Here is a 19,383-nt window from a genome sequence, read left to right as displayed (position 1 = left end):
TGAAACTGGGATGCTGGTCGATGCCAGACGTGTGCCGCATACACGTCCGATGCGTACAGCTGAAGCAATCGCTGCAGTGACCGAAAGTGTTCGTCAAAACCCCAGAACATCGATCCGGCGCAGAAGTCAACAAGTGGCCATTTCACGAACCACTCAGAGGAGGATTTTGCACAAAGACCTCGGTATTTGGCAAAATCCAACTCATTCAGGAATTGAAACCGAATGACCTTTCACAACGTTTACGCTTCGCACAGTGGGCTTTTTTAAATGAGTTGAACGATGACCCAAATTTCGCACGAAAAATCATCTTTTCTGACGAAGCGCATTTTCACCTCGGAGGCTACGTTAACAAACAAAATGGCAGAATTTGGGGAACGGACAATCCACAGGTCATCGTACAGAAGCCAATACATCCAGCCCGAGTCACTGTGTGGTGTGGATTTTGGAGTGGTGGCGTGATTGGCCCTTTCTTTTTCAAAAATGCGGAAGGTTACGCCGTGACAGTCGATGGTAAACGTTATCGCAACATGATAACTGACTTCTTGTGGCAAGAATTGGAAGATATCGATCTCGACTTTTGAATTATGGTTTCAACAAGATGGCGCAACTTGTCATACCGCCGGGCGTAGCATCAAGCTTCTGCGCACAATATTCAACAACCATGTGATTAGCCGTTTCGGCGATGTCCATTGGCCTGCTCGCAGCTACGATTTAACTCCGCTAGACTTTTTTCTGTGTGGTGCATTAAAGAGTGCAGTTTATGCCAACAATCCCCAAACAATTGATCACTTAAAACAGAATATTCGTGTCGCAATTGCCCAAATTGACCAGGAAACAGTGGACAAAGCGCTTGAAAATTGGTGTTCCAGATATGACCTACTGTCGAGCCAGCCGTGGCCAACATTTGAATGAAATCATTTTGCATAGTTAATCGGAAGAAACACTGTATCAAATAAAGCGAAATTCGTTGAAAAAAAATCAACTTTTGTCTATTTAATAATCTAATCAAAATGAGACCAATAGATGGCCCACCCTATAAATAGACTTACCAGGCATTCAGGCTCAGTAGCGTACGATCCATTAGCAAAATAAACGTTGGGGCATTCCGCCCAAGGCAACTGCGATTGAAAACTCTGGACGAAGTAAAACAGGCACCACGCGATAATCGTATTATAATACAGAGCCACATTAAATGATACGAATGCACTACTTATACCAATACCTTAAAATAAATGAAAATTACTCCAAAGGCTCATTCCTCCTTTAAAATTCTTACCAGCTAAATAAGGTGAAACTTGATTCCAAACTCCGATAGCACCTTTTCTTAATCTTTGTCCTATGGCGAGTTCCAGATAGAAGATGGGAATACCCTCGATAGCCAGCATAACGAAATAAGGAATCAAAAAGGCTCCTCCGCCATTTTTTTGGGCGAGATATGGAAACCTCCAGACATTGCCAAGACCCACGGCGTATCCGACAGTGGCGAGCAAGAAGGTCAGTTTGCTGTCCCATGATTCTCTTTCTTCTTCTACGCAGTCTGGTTTAAAGATTGCTTTACCATCCTGGAAAAAATATTAAATGGTTTGACGTGCTGTTAAAGATTGAATAATAAAAAAAAAATCGGATTGTAATGAATTACAATAAGCAGTTTTGTATTACCAAAAAAGAATTTAACGTCATTTAGTCCGGGAGGCGGCCGCAAAATTTTGGTAAACATTTAAATTTGGTAACATCGCGTACTGACATAAATCGTTAAAAATTAGTCGATTCTTTTATAGTCTTATGCCAGACAGCAAACTTGCCAGGTTAAATGTTGACCGAGGCAGTGTAGTTAATTATTGATAATTAAAAACTGGTTATATACCAGGATACATCGCGGCCCGCAATAAAATTACATGAACATGAAAATAGAATACATCGTAAATCCGAATCTTACGACTTACAAACTCTTAGCACAGCCCCAACCCTCAGCAACTAATTTCTTAAGGAGTGCATTTAACACGTTAACTGCCGTGAGACTGCCGTGCGGTTTCAAAAACAAGTCATTCATAAAATCAAAATGTATAGAAAATAAACATTTTTATTAATTAAGATACAGCATAAAAGCAAGAAAGCTAAACGAAATACGTCCAAATTCAAACATTATTTGGTAGGGTTATGTAACTGGAAAAACCGTCCCGATTCTCTTTGAACCTTTTGATAACAAATAACGCATCGACGTCTGTTACCAACATCTGCCAAGGAATGTTGACGCCTTAGAAAATTGAAAGGCTTCCAATGTTCTAAGGTTGACGCTCTTTCAAAGCAACATTTTGCCTGGGTTGCTCAATATCAGGACCTAAGAGACTTTACGATCTCCTGCTTGAAATTTGTGATGGACAGTTTTTCATTCACTGTTTCTTGATGTGCAAAGTATGTGCATTTACCAAAGCACTACCAATAAGAAGCTCAATAGCAAGCTTACGGTACCACTTCACCCTTCTGCGTAATGAAGTGGTGTAAGACTTCATTTGATCCGAAAGATCAATGTAGGCTTTATGTTTGTTGTATTAACTCATCAGTTTGTTTTGTGGATAAGGTAAGCACATCTCTTTTATCCTTTACCTTTCCGACAACTAGACCTGAGATGCTTTCAGCTGCCTCGGTTTCTCCTTTCCTGAGCTTTTTGTTAAGAATTTGCTTAAGATTCATTTTTCGATTTGATCAAAAACTGCCAACTAAATGAGTGTTCCTGGCAAATAGAGCATGTGCCAAAACCACACTTGTGTAATAATTATCTGTAAAAATAATACGTCCTTTGTCAAGTAAGTCATTCGCAAGAGTGAGTACTACTTTTTGTGATGAACTTTGGCCCTCTACCCGATCATGCCCACAATAAATCAACATAGTGTGAGTATATCCCTTTTCGATGTAGAGTTTGTAAAGTTTTATTCCGAACTTGTGCAATCGGAGGAAAAAGGATGCCCGATACGGATGCTACGTACGACTCTGCTTCACGAAATGATAGATAGGCTCAGGCAGGTGGAAGTGCAACATTTGTTGCATACGGCCATTATTTTAAGTTTTACGTGTTAAGGCCGCGTGACCATACGAGAAGTCTCATAAAAAATTTACCAAAAAGTTTCTAATTCATTTTTTTTTGGAAAACATAATATTCATCAGAGTGTTCTAGAACACCACAATTAACTTTTGAAAGAAAGAAAAAAGTTGGCCGGAGGAACTGACTTTGTTTTTTAGCATTACGGCAGTCAACGTGTTAAACGAAAATTTTGCTACATTTGGGTACCGATAAGGGATATCGGTACCCGATATAACTCTCCCGGCGGTTACAATTGTAGCCTTCTTATATCTATGTCATATATGGGTTAAAATGAGGTTTGTCGGTGTCGTCTCCTGTATCGTACAATTGTGAATGCTGCATTATTTGAGTGTCATCAAAATTTGGCGGTTAGTGTTTGGGTTTGTGTTTACGTTTTTTTCATCGTCATGAGCTCCAAACGTAAGTATTCGTTTATTTAATAAGTAATATATCAAATAATGTTGATTCAGTTGGATTCTATAAATAAACATTATTTTCATATGTTTTCCATATAAATTTTGATTTTTTGTGGGGTGAGGTTTTGGATAACTCTTCACAGTTGTGCATGCTGGGAGTGAAGTGATACATTCATAATACAGAAAATTTTTTAGAGAAATTTATCGACGTAGAAAATTTTAAAAAAATCCAAAAGCAGTGTATGAGCTTTTAGATGAACTTGATTCTGATGTTGAGATGGATTCAGATTCAGTTGAAAAGGCTGTATTAGGCGGTTCTGAAGAAACCGAACTTTCTGGAAATTTAGCAGAAAATTTACAGTACAGCAATAGTGACTCCGATGATGACATTCCTCTGGCAAGCTTGGTTTCTTGGTGGAATTCGGGAAGATTTCCTAATAAAGATGATCCATTGGAACCTAATAGTACGAACAGTGTTTTAACCCCATGGCTATATTTTTATAAATATTTGGGTAACGATTTTTTTTCATTGGGTGCAGACCACACGGCTCAGTATTACTTTCAAAAAACAGGAAAAGTTTTGAATGTCTCATCTATAGACATCAAACAAATTTTTGGTTTACATGTCATTATGGGATGTATTCACTTCCCCAGAATCCATATGTACTGGAACAATAAATTTAAGTTTGAATTCGTTTCTGGTGTTATGCCCAGAGACAAATTTTACCCTCTAAGGGTTAACTTTCATGTGGTTGTTGTTTTGGGCGTCTCACAAGAAATTCAGAGGGAAAATAGGCTTTGGAAGTTTTATCCAATGATAGACATGATTAGAAATAGATGCAGATTCCTTAAAAGAAAATCTCGATGTGCAAATTTAATTGATGAAAAGATGATACCATTTCTAAGGTCATGTTTAGTATGGCAATTTGTAATAAATAAACCTAGACCTGTAGGTCTAAAAAATTTTGTCCTTACAACATCTGAAGGTAAAGTTTTAGACTTTGAAATTTATCAAGGGAAAACGACTCCTTTTAAGCACAAAGACTTAGATCTTAGTCTCTTAGTTGTTTTGCATTTAGTTGAGATATAACCTAAAAAAAGTTACATTTTTTTTGATAGATATTTTTCCACAGAGATTTTACTGGACACGCTTAATTCCTTAAACATTTACGACACTGAAACTATAACGACAAATAGATTGAAGTCAAGAAAGATAAAGAAATTAAGAGAGGAGATTCGCGGGAACTAATTAGACTTGATAATAAAATGTGTGCTACAAAATGGATGGAAAATAAATTCGTTGTCATGATTTCTACGGCTTTCGAAGCCAAACCAGAGGACTATTAGAAATAATGAGTGATGAAGAACCACCTAAGAAGAAGTTATTTTGTCATTTTCATGATTATATATTTTTTTTGTCACAATTGTGAATGACCTTGAAAACAGGCAAATTAACCTTGACCATATTTTTAATACTTCACTAAATCCTACACTGTAACATAAATAGTTACTCGTTAGGGTAACTTTAGAATAATTTGATAATTATGTGCCCCGGGAGCGTAAGAAATATATAACTTTGGGAAATTGTTATTAACACTTTTTAACGACAAATGACATGGACTTTCCAGTTATAAAGAAAACCAGTGAAAAACTTGCCACGGTTTTATCAGCCACTTCATCGAGTGCGCTTTCGCTAGAGAAAAACAGAAAAACAATTTCAACTGCTTCTGGGCACATTTTCAACTCTCCTTGTCGGTTAAATATGATTTCTTCGACTTCGACATAAATTTATTCGATGTTGATTGGAGTAATTTATTTTAAATAAAATTCTGTCTGAAGCGATTTTGACAAAAACTATGTGATATTTCGTCCGCTGAAGTTCTCGAACGGCAGAGTCGTCATTTCTAATTTGCCGTTCAACATTTCCATTTCTACAACATTCCATTCGCCATTTTTGGTCCTTTGCAGCCACGTGTTATTGATTTTGTGAAATCTGAAGCATTTTTGTTTCAAAATAACGTTCTTTCAATTCTTCGCAAATCATTAAGAGAACAACAAAATGGCCCCAATACTACGAGATAAGAAAATCTTCATTGCAGTGGATGCTAAATGCTTTTTATTTGTTGCGTCCAATCGTATAAAAAAACTCCAGAAATTAATTTTAAATGCTAGCACGAAGAGCCGATACTAGGATAATGTTTAATATTGCTCAATTGTCCGAAAATTCCAAAGCTGTCGAAATAATAACGATGAGGTTTAATGTAACTTAACTTATAGTCAAAACAATAAATATCTTTATTAATAAAACATTGATATAAATATTTATAGATTTATTTATATAATATTATAAATATTTATTATTTGAGAAGAATTAGTAGAGAGCTTATCATCCACTGCGGGAAAATCGGGTTAAAGTTTTAGCGGCAATTAATTCTGTAGCCAGAAGAGCTCAAAAATGTCTGGAAGCCTAAAGATTTCATTTTAAGCACTTACTGTGAGAGTTAAATTTTAATTATTCTTTTTGTAATTTTTTTGTTTTCAAGAAAATAATGTTAGCAGTTTTTTCATATTCGTGTTCTTCTGTTATTTTCTTAGTGGATAATTTATTTAAATAAAGAAAATAGGCAAAAATAAACCAAAACTGTAAAATTTTGACACTTGACCATCTCGTTTTGACCGTTCGAAATTTTTAAATTAGAATGAATTATTTTTTTAACTTATGAAAACCCTCTTCCAATCAACTTTCTCCTGGGCTGTTTTATATAAAAACAGGCGTGTCTTGGTTAGTTCTTCCATTACGTAAATTCTTGTACCTTTAAGTTTGCTTCTATTCTTCAGGACACTAATTTTCTTGTTGTAATTAGCAAATTTTACTATTACAGGCCGAGATTTTTCTCCTTTCTCTCCAACTCTGTAGCATTTGACGATATCATCCTTGGTTGTATTAATATTTAACTTTTTGTTAAATATTTTCGCCACTTTTTCCTTAATAACCTCATATCTTTGTTTTTCCATACCATAAACGCAAACTTATTAAACGCAATATTTTTTTTTTTGGTATTGGCGAAAACTCTCCACCTGAGCCTCGAGCTGCTTTATTTGAGTACGTTGGGTATTAAGAGTATGCTGCATTTCATCCATTGTCTCATACATTTTTTCCAAAATGCCATTGATAAATTTCTCGTTCGATAATAGTTCCTTTATTGTTTACTTAATTAAAGTTTTCTGGTCAACACTCTTCGGTGGCGCCATAGTGGGTCGATTTTATTATTCACTGCGTTATTCCTAATCGAATGATGTTAAACTCTTGCCGAAAGTCGTGTTTTTTAACGGTCAATTTTACGTTTATGTGTGGAGCGAAAAACACACGTCTTTACTGCTTGGCTACCATTTTACGAATCCAATATTTTTATCTATAATCTCGACTCGATCTATAATCAAATATTGAGAGACTTGTTCTTATTACAACCAGCGCTTGAAGCCTGCACCAGAAATAAGAATACGGTCTAATATCGCAGAAATATATTCAGTGATTTTCTAGAATTTATGACAAAAACAAAGCTTCAAAGGACAAGAATATTATTATGCCTGTCAGCTGTTCTAGCAACAATAAAGTTCAGTTTGGAAATTGGTTTCAAACCACTGAAAGTAGTCCGTAGAATTTCCTAGGGATTTCGGTTTGGGACATGCGCAAGGTATATGTCAAGACTCTGTTTTCTTTTTTTGTTTGTTATTTAGATAATCAATAAGAAATGTATATCGGATTTGGAGTTTGATCACGTTTCATTGTGGGATAATTGAAACCTGATTTTTGCTACTTTCAAACTATTAGGGCTGGTTTTAGAGTTAACTTACTACTGTATTTATTAAATATCTAAAGGTAGGTATATAAAAAATTCAATAAAATTCTGTGTAATTTTACATTATATATTGGGTATATAAATATGTCCTAATTTTTATTATTACGGGTTTTAAGAGAATCCAGAATGTCATCAGACTCTTTAAGTTTGGATTCAAATCATGGATTTGATTCTAATGTATCGAGTGATGTTGAACTAATAGATATCCTGTTCCAAGGCCACAGGAGATCAAAAAACGAAGGCTACCTCGAAGTTACTGTACCATTGTATATTAACCAGGAATTTGTTGAGCATTTTCGAGTTAGCAGACAAGTGGTTCAAGATATTGGCCATAGATTTGAAGAAAGTGAGTTTATTAAGTCACAATCTGGTGGAAATGGCAAGCTATCAGTCTATGAACAAACATAAATTTTTTTGTGGTTTGCTGGTCATGAAGCTTCTTCATTTAGAGATGTTGGAGAAAGATTTGACATCACAATTAGTTGCCTCTTTTGCGTTCTTAAAAGGATGAAACATTTCCTAAGGAGAATGTTACCAAATGTCCATCTGATCTTGAAAAGACAACTATTGAACAATATTTCAGAGAAAATGGATTCCCAGGGGCTATTGATGGTACTCATATAAAAATTGATAAGCCTAAGAATGTTCCAAATTCATATTTAAATAGAAACAATTTTTACTCCATCCAGGTCAGTTAAAAAAGAAATACCTGTTTATAGTTTTTACTGAGTTTTACCTCTTAAACCTCTAGCATTGTTTGATTAATATAGTTTTGGAATATTAAGTCTGATGATTCTATTTTTAACCTAAACAGCTATTTTGTTCACTCAACCTTTTAAAATTGTTTTCAGATGCAAGTGCATATTGATAAGGGATATTTTTGTTGGATATCCTAGCTCTGTTCATGATAGCAGAGTTAAAAATTCTCCTCTATATGCGGAATTGGTAGAGAGATGTCAAGATTTTTACATCTCTGGGAGATAGTGGCTATCCCTGTTTAAGAAATCTTTTAACTCCATAAAGAGATAGAGGAAACTTTACGGCCATAGAGATAAACTTTAATTTAAAGTTTCTCTACAAATCTATTAACAAATCGATATGTCATTGAGTATTGTTTAGGCTGCTGAAGCGAAAATGGCGACAACTGTACCATATCAAATTAAGCAAAATTGATAATATAGTGCACTTTCTTCGGGCCTGCTGTGTACTACACAATTTATCTCTAATGGGAAAAAAATGTTGCTGAAATTAACATAGAACTACCTTTACCCCCAACGATGCCGGACAAGATGACGATAATCAAGATATTAATAATTAAATAATGATAATAGGGGATGCTGCTGACCACAGAAATTTTGTTGCTAGACAAGTTTTAAGGCATCCTTGGCATTAAAAGAATGTGGGTGGTGAATCAGTAAACTTGGCATAGGTACCCCATAACAAATATTTGTGTCATCTTTATTATATAATGAAGATATTTTATTTACTGAAGGTCGCGAACTTCCTGGCTGTGGGTTTTATAAAGGAAAACTGTTGGAACTGTTGGAGTTAGCGAACTATAGAAATTGGTGTTTGAGTATTTTCTAGGTTAGAAACTGTTGTTGATGGTCAAATCAGAAATTTTTGGACGCCTAAAAAATAAAAATATTGGCTATTTAAGTTCCTACAGCAACAGCATAGTAGTAAAATTACCATTAACATCAATGGTATGCATTTCAAAAATTAATATTCATTACACTTACAATAAAATAATTACTTTTATTGAAAAATATTAGATGTTTAAAATAAATAACACAAAACCTAACCAACAAACATATTACATAACGGTTTTGAGTTGCGAAATGTCAACGTCATGTGTTAAAAAGATGTTCTAGCGCATATAAGTCTAGATTTAAATGTCAAACTAGTTTCAAACCGTCCCAAATCTCCTGCTAGAACAAACCTATTACTAGTATTACAAGTATCTACAATTTAAATTTAAATGTTTGCTATAAACCGCATATTAAAATACTTTGTTTTACTCCGGTCAGAGACGGTATAAAAAAATACGATGGTTTATATAGAAAAATATAATACAGTCGGCAAACTCTAAAGTTAAATCGATATTTTGATGTAATTGAGTAATTCAACCCTTCTATTTTAAACTGAAGAATTTTCAATTTATCCAAATAACCCATAAATCCGAAGGCTGAAAATAATGAAATATTTAATTGCAAATTTTCAAATTAAATTGAGGGATTTGCTAAAAAAATTAAATTTTAAATAAACAAACATTTCATTAAATAGCCAAAGCAAAAACAGTTAAAAAACTTTTTCGTTTAAAAGTATTTCAAACAATTTGTTTCTATATTTTTTATCGTTTTTTTTTCCTAGCAAAAGCACTTCCAAAATTTTAAATCTATATAAATATCACACGTTCAGGCAATTTTATAGAAATCGCCAATTTGCATACTGGTAACTATTTTATTATTCCAAAACATCGCCGGTGTACTCCTGATACTTGACAGGCATTTACATTTATTTAAATAAATTTTCCACTATTTCCGGCATTGCCCGACAGGTTTTGTTGCGATCTTGTTAATTTTCCTTTGTCTTTAGCTATCTACTATTATAAACTTTAATTAGAAATATAAATTGTATCGTTTTTAAAACACTATTGTTCATGTAATTTTTTAAACCATGAAATGTATATACAGGGTGGAATTTTTAACTGGAATAAATTCAGTATTAGGAAGCCTATTTATTTGTTGAAAAAATAAAGGAACATGGGTCCCTTTATTTTCAGTTTGGCTATCAGAAGCTAGAAATCATTAAAAATCGAATTTTTCAACAAAGTTATTTTATTGTTAGTATTGTTGGAAATATTGCCCATTTTTTTCTTGGCAAAACCCTACTCTAAACTAAAATCCATTCTTGACATTACGAATCATATTTGGAGTCATTTGGCGAAATTCGTATGTAAGTCGTTGCCTAAGTTCTAATCTATCTAAATCTAATCTAATCTAAATTTTCTCGTCTTGTTTACGTAAACTTTCATTTTTAGATGACCCTAGGAAATCCTCTGGATTATTTCCTTTGGATTTAAAGTCAAAAACCTTATCAATTACATTTTTCCCGTTTTATTTAGATATTCCGCGCAGGCAAAATCCACTTGCTAAAATGGCAACATTTCATTATTTTACTGGCTTTCTAGCTTACCAAAATGCAAAAGTCAATAGTGAATCATATTTCTTTTTTTATTCCCTTTCCAACGAGCTATCACAAAACATACCTTTTGAAAAAAAAAGTTGGGGGTGGTTTCTACCCTCAATCGAGGGTAAATTTTATAAAGAGATCCGTGATCCAAACCCGTGTTCCTTTATTTTTTTAACAAATAAATAGGTTCCCTAATACTGAATTTATTCCAGTTAAAAGTACGTTAACTTTATATGGAAAACGGAACGTAGCATTTTTCTAAAAATTAGTAGTCATAGTAACAAGCAACTCTCTCTCGGTCTAAAATATTTTCAGCACTACAGTGTTGCCGCTTATAAAAGGTGTCTACTATAAAAACCGCCAAACTTTAAGAGATTATTAAACAAGTCATTTGCAACAAAAAAGTCGTATAACATTTTTTCGAAAAGTTGTTAGTTCTTCTGGTATTTAACATTTTTCGATTTTATCAAATTTCTTTGTTTTTTTTTATATAAACGAGAATATCTGCGTTATTCTTACCACCACATAAAATTTAGATATACCATCTGAAAGAGAATTAAATTTACTAAAAGATGGGTTTTTGGATATTTAAGTTTTTGAGTAATTTTTTATACTGGGTGTTATCAATCAGAAGTTAAATGTAACATTTGGGAAATGTGCAAAATTAGTGGTATCTTCTTCGTTGTCTTTTTACTAAAATTTGGTAAATAGGGACATGTTTTTTTCAGCAAAAACTACTGCATTTAATATGCTTTCCAATGATATACTTACTTTTGTGATCACAAAAATTGAAAATTTTCAAATTTTATATTTCTTGATTGACCAAAACTAAAAAATCAAAATTTCATTAAACAAACCTAAAATTATAACAATTGTTCAAAATGTCTTCCCTCTTGTTCAATACATTTGATGCATCTTCTTTTGACACTATCAACAACCCGTTCAAGTTCAACGCGTTCAACTAATTCGATTAATTAGTTCGTCTCGAGTATTAATGTTAATACTATAAACATTAGATTTTAATGTGCCCCAGACATAAAAATCAAGGGGCGTAAGGTCAGGGCTTTTGGGCGGCCATCTTACCGGACCGTATCTTCCGATCCATTTCTCCCCAAAGCATTGATTCAAGGAATTTTGCACAATTCTGCCATTATGGGCTGTGCATCCGTCCATTTGAAACCAAAGTTCCTGTCTAGCGGCTTAGGAGATTTCTTCCAGAAAGTCAACAAGGTCATTATTTAATAAATTTGAAAACTCATTGGAATTGAGCCGATCAGGACGTATTACACGCCCGAAAAGGCGACCTCTCATTAATCCTATCCACACGTTAACCTTATTTACACGTTTATCTCACGCTGAAAATGTGAAACAACAGTCGCATGATGGTTTTCTGTATGCCATATATGGTTATTTCTTAAATTCATTATTCCGGCTTTTGCAAATATTGCTTCATCTGTCCAAAATAAACTGCTCAACAATCGAACTGGATATTTTATAAATTACCGAAATTTGCCTAAAAAAATAAAATTCATCAAGTTGCGTTTTATGCTATGAGTAAATCCTGTTGATAGCAAATATTTTTTGTCGTTTTTTCCTTTTTTCAAACATTCTTATTTTTTTTAAAGAATTCGGTTTCAAAATCCTTATTAACAAACAATTTAGTCACATAAAAGTGCTTGTAGAGACTTTATTATTCGCATTTTTACCAATAAATCGCTTTACTTTCTTAAAAATAATGGTTCTACGACAGTTAGAAACAGTGCAACTCGAGCAATTAGTAGGTTGGCTACAGGAGGGCCTAACTCAAGAAGAAGTTGCTAACCGGCTAAATGTGTCCCAAAGTGTCGTGAGTCGTGCATGGAATCGATATGTAGAGACTGGGTCTGCAGCTTAGAGGCATGGTGGAGGCCGAGAACGTGCTACAACTCATGCTCAAGACCGCTATATAATAGTAACCGCAAGAAGAAACCGAACATTTACGGCTTCGAGCCACACATCCACGGTTGACGGAGGAACATCGTGCATGCAGAAATCGGTGGGCAATAGAACACAGTAATTGGAAATTTCAAAACTGGAGGTCTTGTATGTTTACGGATGAGTCCAGATTTCGGCTACATATGTGTGATGGTCGAATTTTGGTGTGGAGGGAAAGGGGACAGCGAAAATTTGATGGCGCCCACTACCCTTTTTGGTGGCGGTTCAGTTTGCGTTTGGGGAGGCATATGTTTCGATGGCCGCACCGATTTAGTGGTTTTAAGAAATGAAACAATGTACGCTATACGATATAGAGACATTATTATAGAGAACATAATTGTACCATTTTTTGGTGCAATAGGCGAAGAATACGTTTTAATCGATGATAATGCGCGCCCGCACCGTGCAAGAATTGTCAATGATCGCATTGAATTTCATGGCATTACCAGAATGGACTGGCCACCACATTCACCCGACATGAATTGCATTGAACACGTATGGGCCGAAATGTCTCGAAGATTAAACCAGCTCGAACAGCCACCTCTAACCTTAGAACAACTAGCCAATCAATTGCCGGAAATATGGCAAAACATTCCTCAACACTACATTAACAACTTAATAAGAACTATGCCAAACAGGGTGACAGCACTAAGACGAGCTAGGGGTAGACCTACGAGGTATTAATTTTCATGACTTTGGTGCACGCTTTACAGGGTGTAATTTTATTTTAATTTTTGCTGTTGTGTGTTAAAAATTAAAATTTTTTAGGAGATATCTGTTTATGTAATTTATTTTGGGGCTATTGTGAGTGAACTTAATAGAGATTTATTTATTACATTTAATTTTGTTTTATTGTAAATCATTGGCAAACTAAAATTGCAGTATTTTATAATATCCACTTCGATTGTTGAGCAGTGTATTTGATCTGTTCCCCACTCTTGCAACTTATTCAAGTACCACCTACAGAATTGAAGCCTCACCGCACCATCCACTGGCAATAAATCCTGGACTTTTTTCAAACGAAACGGATGCAAATTTTTTTTTTAAGAACTCTATGTACAGTGGAATGGTGAATCCTTAATGCAGCACCAATGCAGCGAGTACTTCTAGATCTATCTCCTGTAACAGGTCTCATAATCGCAGGTTCCTGTCTTCAGCGTAGACCATTTTGACCACCTTCTCTAATCCGCAAACCTCGAAAGGAACCGGCTTCCCCACAGCGTCTGAACACTTCTGCAAATGTACTTGTTGCCGTCTATTAGGAAAACGATGCGCATACTCCCTTGCTGCCTCCCGCGAGTTTCCATTTGCGACACCGTAAATAAATCAGATGTCCTGATATTCAATGTTTGTGAAACTAGGCATTATTTTTTTAAGCACGTTTAAATCAAATTACTTTTTAACTACTTTAAGCCAAAGTGAAAACTTAATGACAGTTCTTGTCAAATTCTAAATATCTATGCTTTTGTTTTAAAATCAAGTAATATGGTTTGTGAATTTCCTTCTTTTGCGGATTCATTGCCATTTACAAAAGAAGGAAAACCTGCCTTTTTTCTTAAAGAATGAATATCGCGCTATGTTATTTGTTTACGGCTTCCCTAATGGAAATTTGTTGTGTTAGGGAAGATAGATCTACAAGTACTCACTGCATTGGTCCTCAAAAGACCAAGAAATATAAAATTTGAAAATTTTCAATTTTTGTGGTTTTCTTTCCTTTGCCCATGATATTGCTGTGAAAACAAATAGCTATCACAAAAGTAAGTATATCATTGAAAAGCATATTAAAGGCAGTAGTTTTTGCTGAGAAAAAAACATGTCCCTATTTATCAAATTTTAGAAAAACGACAACGAAGAAGATACCACTAATTTTGTACATTTCCCAAATGTTACATTGAACTTCTGATAACATTCGGTATAAAAAATTACTCAAAAACTTAAATATACCCATCTTATAGCAAATTTAATTCTCTTTCAGAAGGTATATCTAACTTTTATGTGGTGGTAAGAATAACGGAGATATCTTGTTTATATGAAAAAAAACAAATAAATTTGATAAAATCAAAAAATGTTAAATACCAGAAGAACTAACAACTTTTCGAAAAAATGTTATACAACTTTTTTGTTGCAAATGACTTGTATAACCTCTTAAAGTTTGGCGGTTTTTATAGTAGGAAAATGGCAACACCTCTGATTTTTTAAACAGAACGCTCTCTATATTTTTAGATATTTTAATTCCCCGCTTCTTTTTAAGTCTTTCTTAATCATACTTTTCTATACCTATCTCTAGTGGTTTTTAAGGGATAATTAATTGTTTATTTCTCAGCTATATAAGCCCCTCAAAGTTCAAATTTTAAACATCCCTCTAAGAGACCATCCTGATTAATTTTCCATAGCCTGATTTAATCGGCAACATACAGGATCGTCGAAAATTAAATTAATATATTATTTACTAAAATGGCGAAAAGTCAATTTTTTTAAATGAAACATTATAACATATTCCTATACCTAAGTAGCCACTTTTTAGAAATAAATACTTATTTTCTTATGTGATCAAATAATAGCAAGAGCATATTAAAGAAAATTTAACAAATTGTATTAAGATCTTCCATCAATGAATCGGAAAAAGTTTGTAAGGTTACAAAATAATTTTGTTAATTATGGCTCTAAATTAAAACCCGAATTAAATAAAACAAAGCCAGTTACCAAAGAAAAAGATAATATTATGAATGTATTGGCATATTTTACTGCATATCCACAAGCTTCAATTAAAAGTGCTAAGGATGATTTAGCTTTGTTTTTGTATTCAATTCAAAAATAAAATTTAAAGTTCACCAAAGTTCAGGCTTGGAAACCACAACACTATTACAGAAGGATAGAATTCTGTGAAAACATTTTGATCCATATTAATGAAGACGCTGATTTTCTAAGAAAAATTATTTGGACCGACGAAGCAAAATTTTCCAAGTAGGGAATTTTCAATAGAATAAATAATCATTTTTGGACTGATTTAAATCCACACGCGATAAAAGAAATGGGTTTTCAAGAATTTTTTTTTACTTTAAATGTAAGGCAAAATACAAAAGATATTAAGTATGTCGTAGTGGCTGCTAAACGTCAAGCCTTATCAAGCTTGGGTGGAATCGCGGTGGTGGAAGTGCTGCTTGCACACACGGGACTGAGGCAGTCACGATTTGGCATTACCGTCGAGATCACCGCGTTTAGCGATACGCCAATCTATTTTATTTCTGTATTTTTACAACTGTATTTTGTTTATTTGGAATAATTATTATTCGTGGATAGTTAGTTTGTGATTTCATAGTAGATACTTAGTTAATAAAGTTTTGTGCAAAGACAGTGTGTTTCGATTATGGCTGACAAGCCCTCAGAGAGTCCTCCGACATCAGAAGTGGAATCTGGATCTGCTCATCCACAAAGCAATGAGACTGGAGAAGATAAGTGGAGATACTTGCTTGAGTAACAAAATAAAAATTTTATGGCTTTATTAAAAACGCCAAACTAAAGCCAAAGGAAACGCCCAATGATATTTATCTACCTAAATTTGACCCTGACGGCAAAAACGCTGACGCGCAATCCTGGTTGGCGACAGCAGATATCTGCATGGCTGAAGAAACGCTTAATGGGGCTCTGCTTATGACTGTGCTGAGCAAGGCATTTAAAGGTCAGGCCTCGAATTGGCTATCGCAAATATATATGCTGGTATGACTTGGACCGAATTTAAGGATATTTTTTCAAGATATTGCGATAATGAAACCACAGCGGTATCTTTAATCAATTTAAACAATGGTAGGCCCAAAGACGGTGAATGTTTGGCTGCGTATGGTGCTGAACAAATGACAACACTTATGGCACGATGGTAAAAGCTAACAATTGAGAAAATTGCAGCGGCCACGGTTCTTGCACATATTTCCCAATTTGAGCCACGCGTTAGGCGAATTTCCTACACAACAAATGTCAAAACTCGTAGTAGGTTGCAACAAGAACTATTAGCAGTGTCATTCTGAAAAAGAAAGAACGAATCCAACGATCGCGATGGGCCTGATCTTAAGAGATTTAAACCACCCGTGCCATTGCAAATAAAATGTTATTTTTGTGGGAAAATGGGACACAAATCGTCCGTGTGTCGCGCAAAAAGTGGGCAACCCAGCGGATTAAAATCAACGCATGGAATGGCAGTAAAAGGAATGTCGTCACCAACAATGGGAAAATCACCAACAATAAAGCCAAACATCACCTGTTTCAAATGCAACAAAGTGGGACACTTTGCCTCTAACTGCTCTAAATTTAAGAGCAAACAAGGAAGTAGCAGCGGAGCAGGACCATCACACGAGAGACGAGTAGACATTTGTTTGATAAACACGCCAATGGGGACTCTGCGTCACCACGGTGAATCATTTTCATTTTGTTATGATTCGGGAGCTGAATGTTCACTTATTAAAAAATCTGTATCTATTAAATTAAGTGGCCAACGAATTATTAATGTTATTATCGTGACCGGTATTGGACAAACTAGCGTAAAAAGTACTTTACAAATTTTATGTGCTGTTGAGATCGATAACATTTGAATAAGCCAATCTATTTTATTTCTGTATTTTTACAACTGTATTTTGTTTATTTTGAATAATTATTATTCGTGGATAGTTAGTTTGTGATTTCATAGTATAGATACTTAGTTAATAAAGTTTTGTGCAAAGACAGTGTATTTCGATTATGGCTGACAAACCCTTAGAGAGTCCTCCGACAAGTATATTATTAAGTTATTATACAGGGTGTTTCAGAACTATGGGATCAAACTTCTAGGGGTTGTTCAGTGCAACAGTAGAATCCATTTGAGTATAGGAACTCACGTCCGGAAATATGTCACTACGACACTACGGCCCTAAGACGCGTTGAAATTTAGAAAAAATATTAATTACCTAAATACGATCTCATGCATTTATTTTTACCTTTTGTATATGGTACCATTACAACAGTTATTCCAAATGTCTTCCTACAACCTCAATACACCGATTTAAACGCCGCATATGATTTCGGCGGACTACACTAAAAATTTGATCCTCGTTTTGAATGATTTCAAATGCTGCTGTTATTCGTCCAATTAAGTCTACCTTTGATTCTACTGGAGTTTCGTAGACTAAAGACTTTACATGTCCCCCACAAGAAGAAATCGAGCGACGTTAAATCGGGTGACCTAGGAGGCCAAGAAACTGCTCCACCTCTGGCAATCCAACGGTGCCCAAACCGCTGAGCCAAATACTCGCGTACTTGTACAGCAAAGTGAGCCGGCGCTCCATCATGCTGAAATCTCATTTGCTGAAATCTCATTTGCTGTTTAACGTTTAGTGAAACATTTTCAAGGAGTTCTAGGAGATCTTCCTCCAAGAAACGCAGATAAATAGGTCTTGTTAACCTTTCCGGTAGAAGGTATGGCCCAATTAAATAATCATCAACAACGCCTGCCCATACGTTGACAGACTAACGATTCTGATGTATTCTTGGAAAAATTGCAGAAGGATTTTCTTCGTCCCAAACATGGCTATTCCTACTAGTAAAAATACCGTCTCTTGTGAAAGAGGCTTCATCGGTCACAAAACATATCGTAAAAAATTTGGTTGTGCAATGATGTGATCCAGAAGCCATCGACAAAATTGAACTCTAGGATGATAATCGGCTGCAGTCATACCTTGAACTTTCTGGAAGTGGTAAGGATGGAGTTGTTGCTCGTGTAGTACCCGCCAGACAGAAGCGTCACTCGCATTCATATTCTTAGCGACGTCACGTGTGCTATTTGATGGTTCATCGGCAACTGGCTGAAGCACCTCTTCTTCAAATTCGACCGTTCTTACGGTTCGAGCAACACCAGTATCATGCATCTTGGTCTTAAACATGTCTGTCTCAGCGAGCCGCCGATGAACCGCAATAAACTTTTTGTATCCAGGATGCTGTCGTTCGGGTGCATTGCAGTTTGTTGCTCCGTATGCCAAATGCATATCCGCCAATTCTTGATTGGTAAAGTTTTCCATTAGCAATAAATTTTTAAAAATTGTAAGTTATAACATTTTTAAACATGACATTGATAAGCGTTGATTTTAAACAATTGTTGTTATGGTATCATGTACAAAAGGTAAAAATAAATGCAGCAGATCCTATTTAGGTAATTAATGTTTTTCATAAATTTTAACGCGTCTTAGGGCCGTAGTGGCGTAGTGACGCATTTCCGGACATGGGTTCCTATACTCAAATGGATTCTTCTGTTGCACTGAACAACCCCCAGAAGTTTGATCCCATAGTTCTGAAACACCCTGTATACTAAAAGATAATTAAGTAAAATTTTTAATTTATGATGAACCACTAAATTCTGCCAAAATTTTTAGAAATTGTTGTAAGTAATTTTTTGGAAAATCTGCCAGTGTAAGATTTTCGTACTACTGGTTTCAGCTTGACGGAGACTCGCCTCACTGTGGAGACAGTGTAATAAGAGAACTGTACGACATGTTTGATGATTGATGGTTTAGACCTATGTGACCATGAGATTGGCCGGCGAGATCGCCAGATCTAATGTTTATTTGTAAGGTAATATAAAGGAAAGGGTGTAGGCAACTTCAGTCAGTAAACAGTAAAGAAGAGGTACGTCACTGAGTATTACGTGTTTTGAAGAGCTAGATGAAAGCAAAATTAGAAGAGCGACAAATATATCCACTAGAGAACGATTTTTTAAATGTTTAGATAATAATGGTACTAAGGTCGTTTCGAAAAATTCCTATAATGATACTTTTTTTTATTCATTGGTTGTAAATTAAATTTTTTACATATTCTTGCTATCATTTGAGCATATTGTCTA

At 34.8% G+C, this 19,383-nt stretch overlaps 1 protein-coding gene across 2 annotated transcripts in view; it reads right to left on the bottom strand.

Moving 5' to 3' along the window:
- The window catches only part of LOC126738114 (sodium-dependent neutral amino acid transporter B(0)AT3), a 58,446-nt gene that overhangs the window by 22,472 nt on the left and 16,591 nt on the right, over positions 1 to 19,383 (bottom strand). For both annotated transcript variants that reach the window (XM_050443281.1, XM_050443273.1), the window contains exons 3-4: positions 1,277 to 1,562; positions 1,050 to 1,222 (exon numbers count right to left, since the gene is read on the bottom strand). In XM_050443281.1, coding sequence (XP_050299238.1) covers positions 1,050 to 1,222; positions 1,277 to 1,562 — 459 coding nt within the window. The remainder of the gene's footprint in view (positions 1 to 1,049; positions 1,223 to 1,276; positions 1,563 to 19,383) is intronic.

This window comes from Anthonomus grandis, chromosome 1 (assembly GCF_022605725.1).
Source record: "Anthonomus grandis grandis chromosome 1, icAntGran1.3, whole genome shotgun sequence".
Taxonomy (NCBI): domain Eukaryota; kingdom Metazoa; phylum Arthropoda; class Insecta; order Coleoptera; family Curculionidae; genus Anthonomus; species Anthonomus grandis.
The sequence above is the reverse complement of the archived record's forward strand: the minus strand, read 5'-3'. Positions and strand labels throughout refer to the sequence as shown.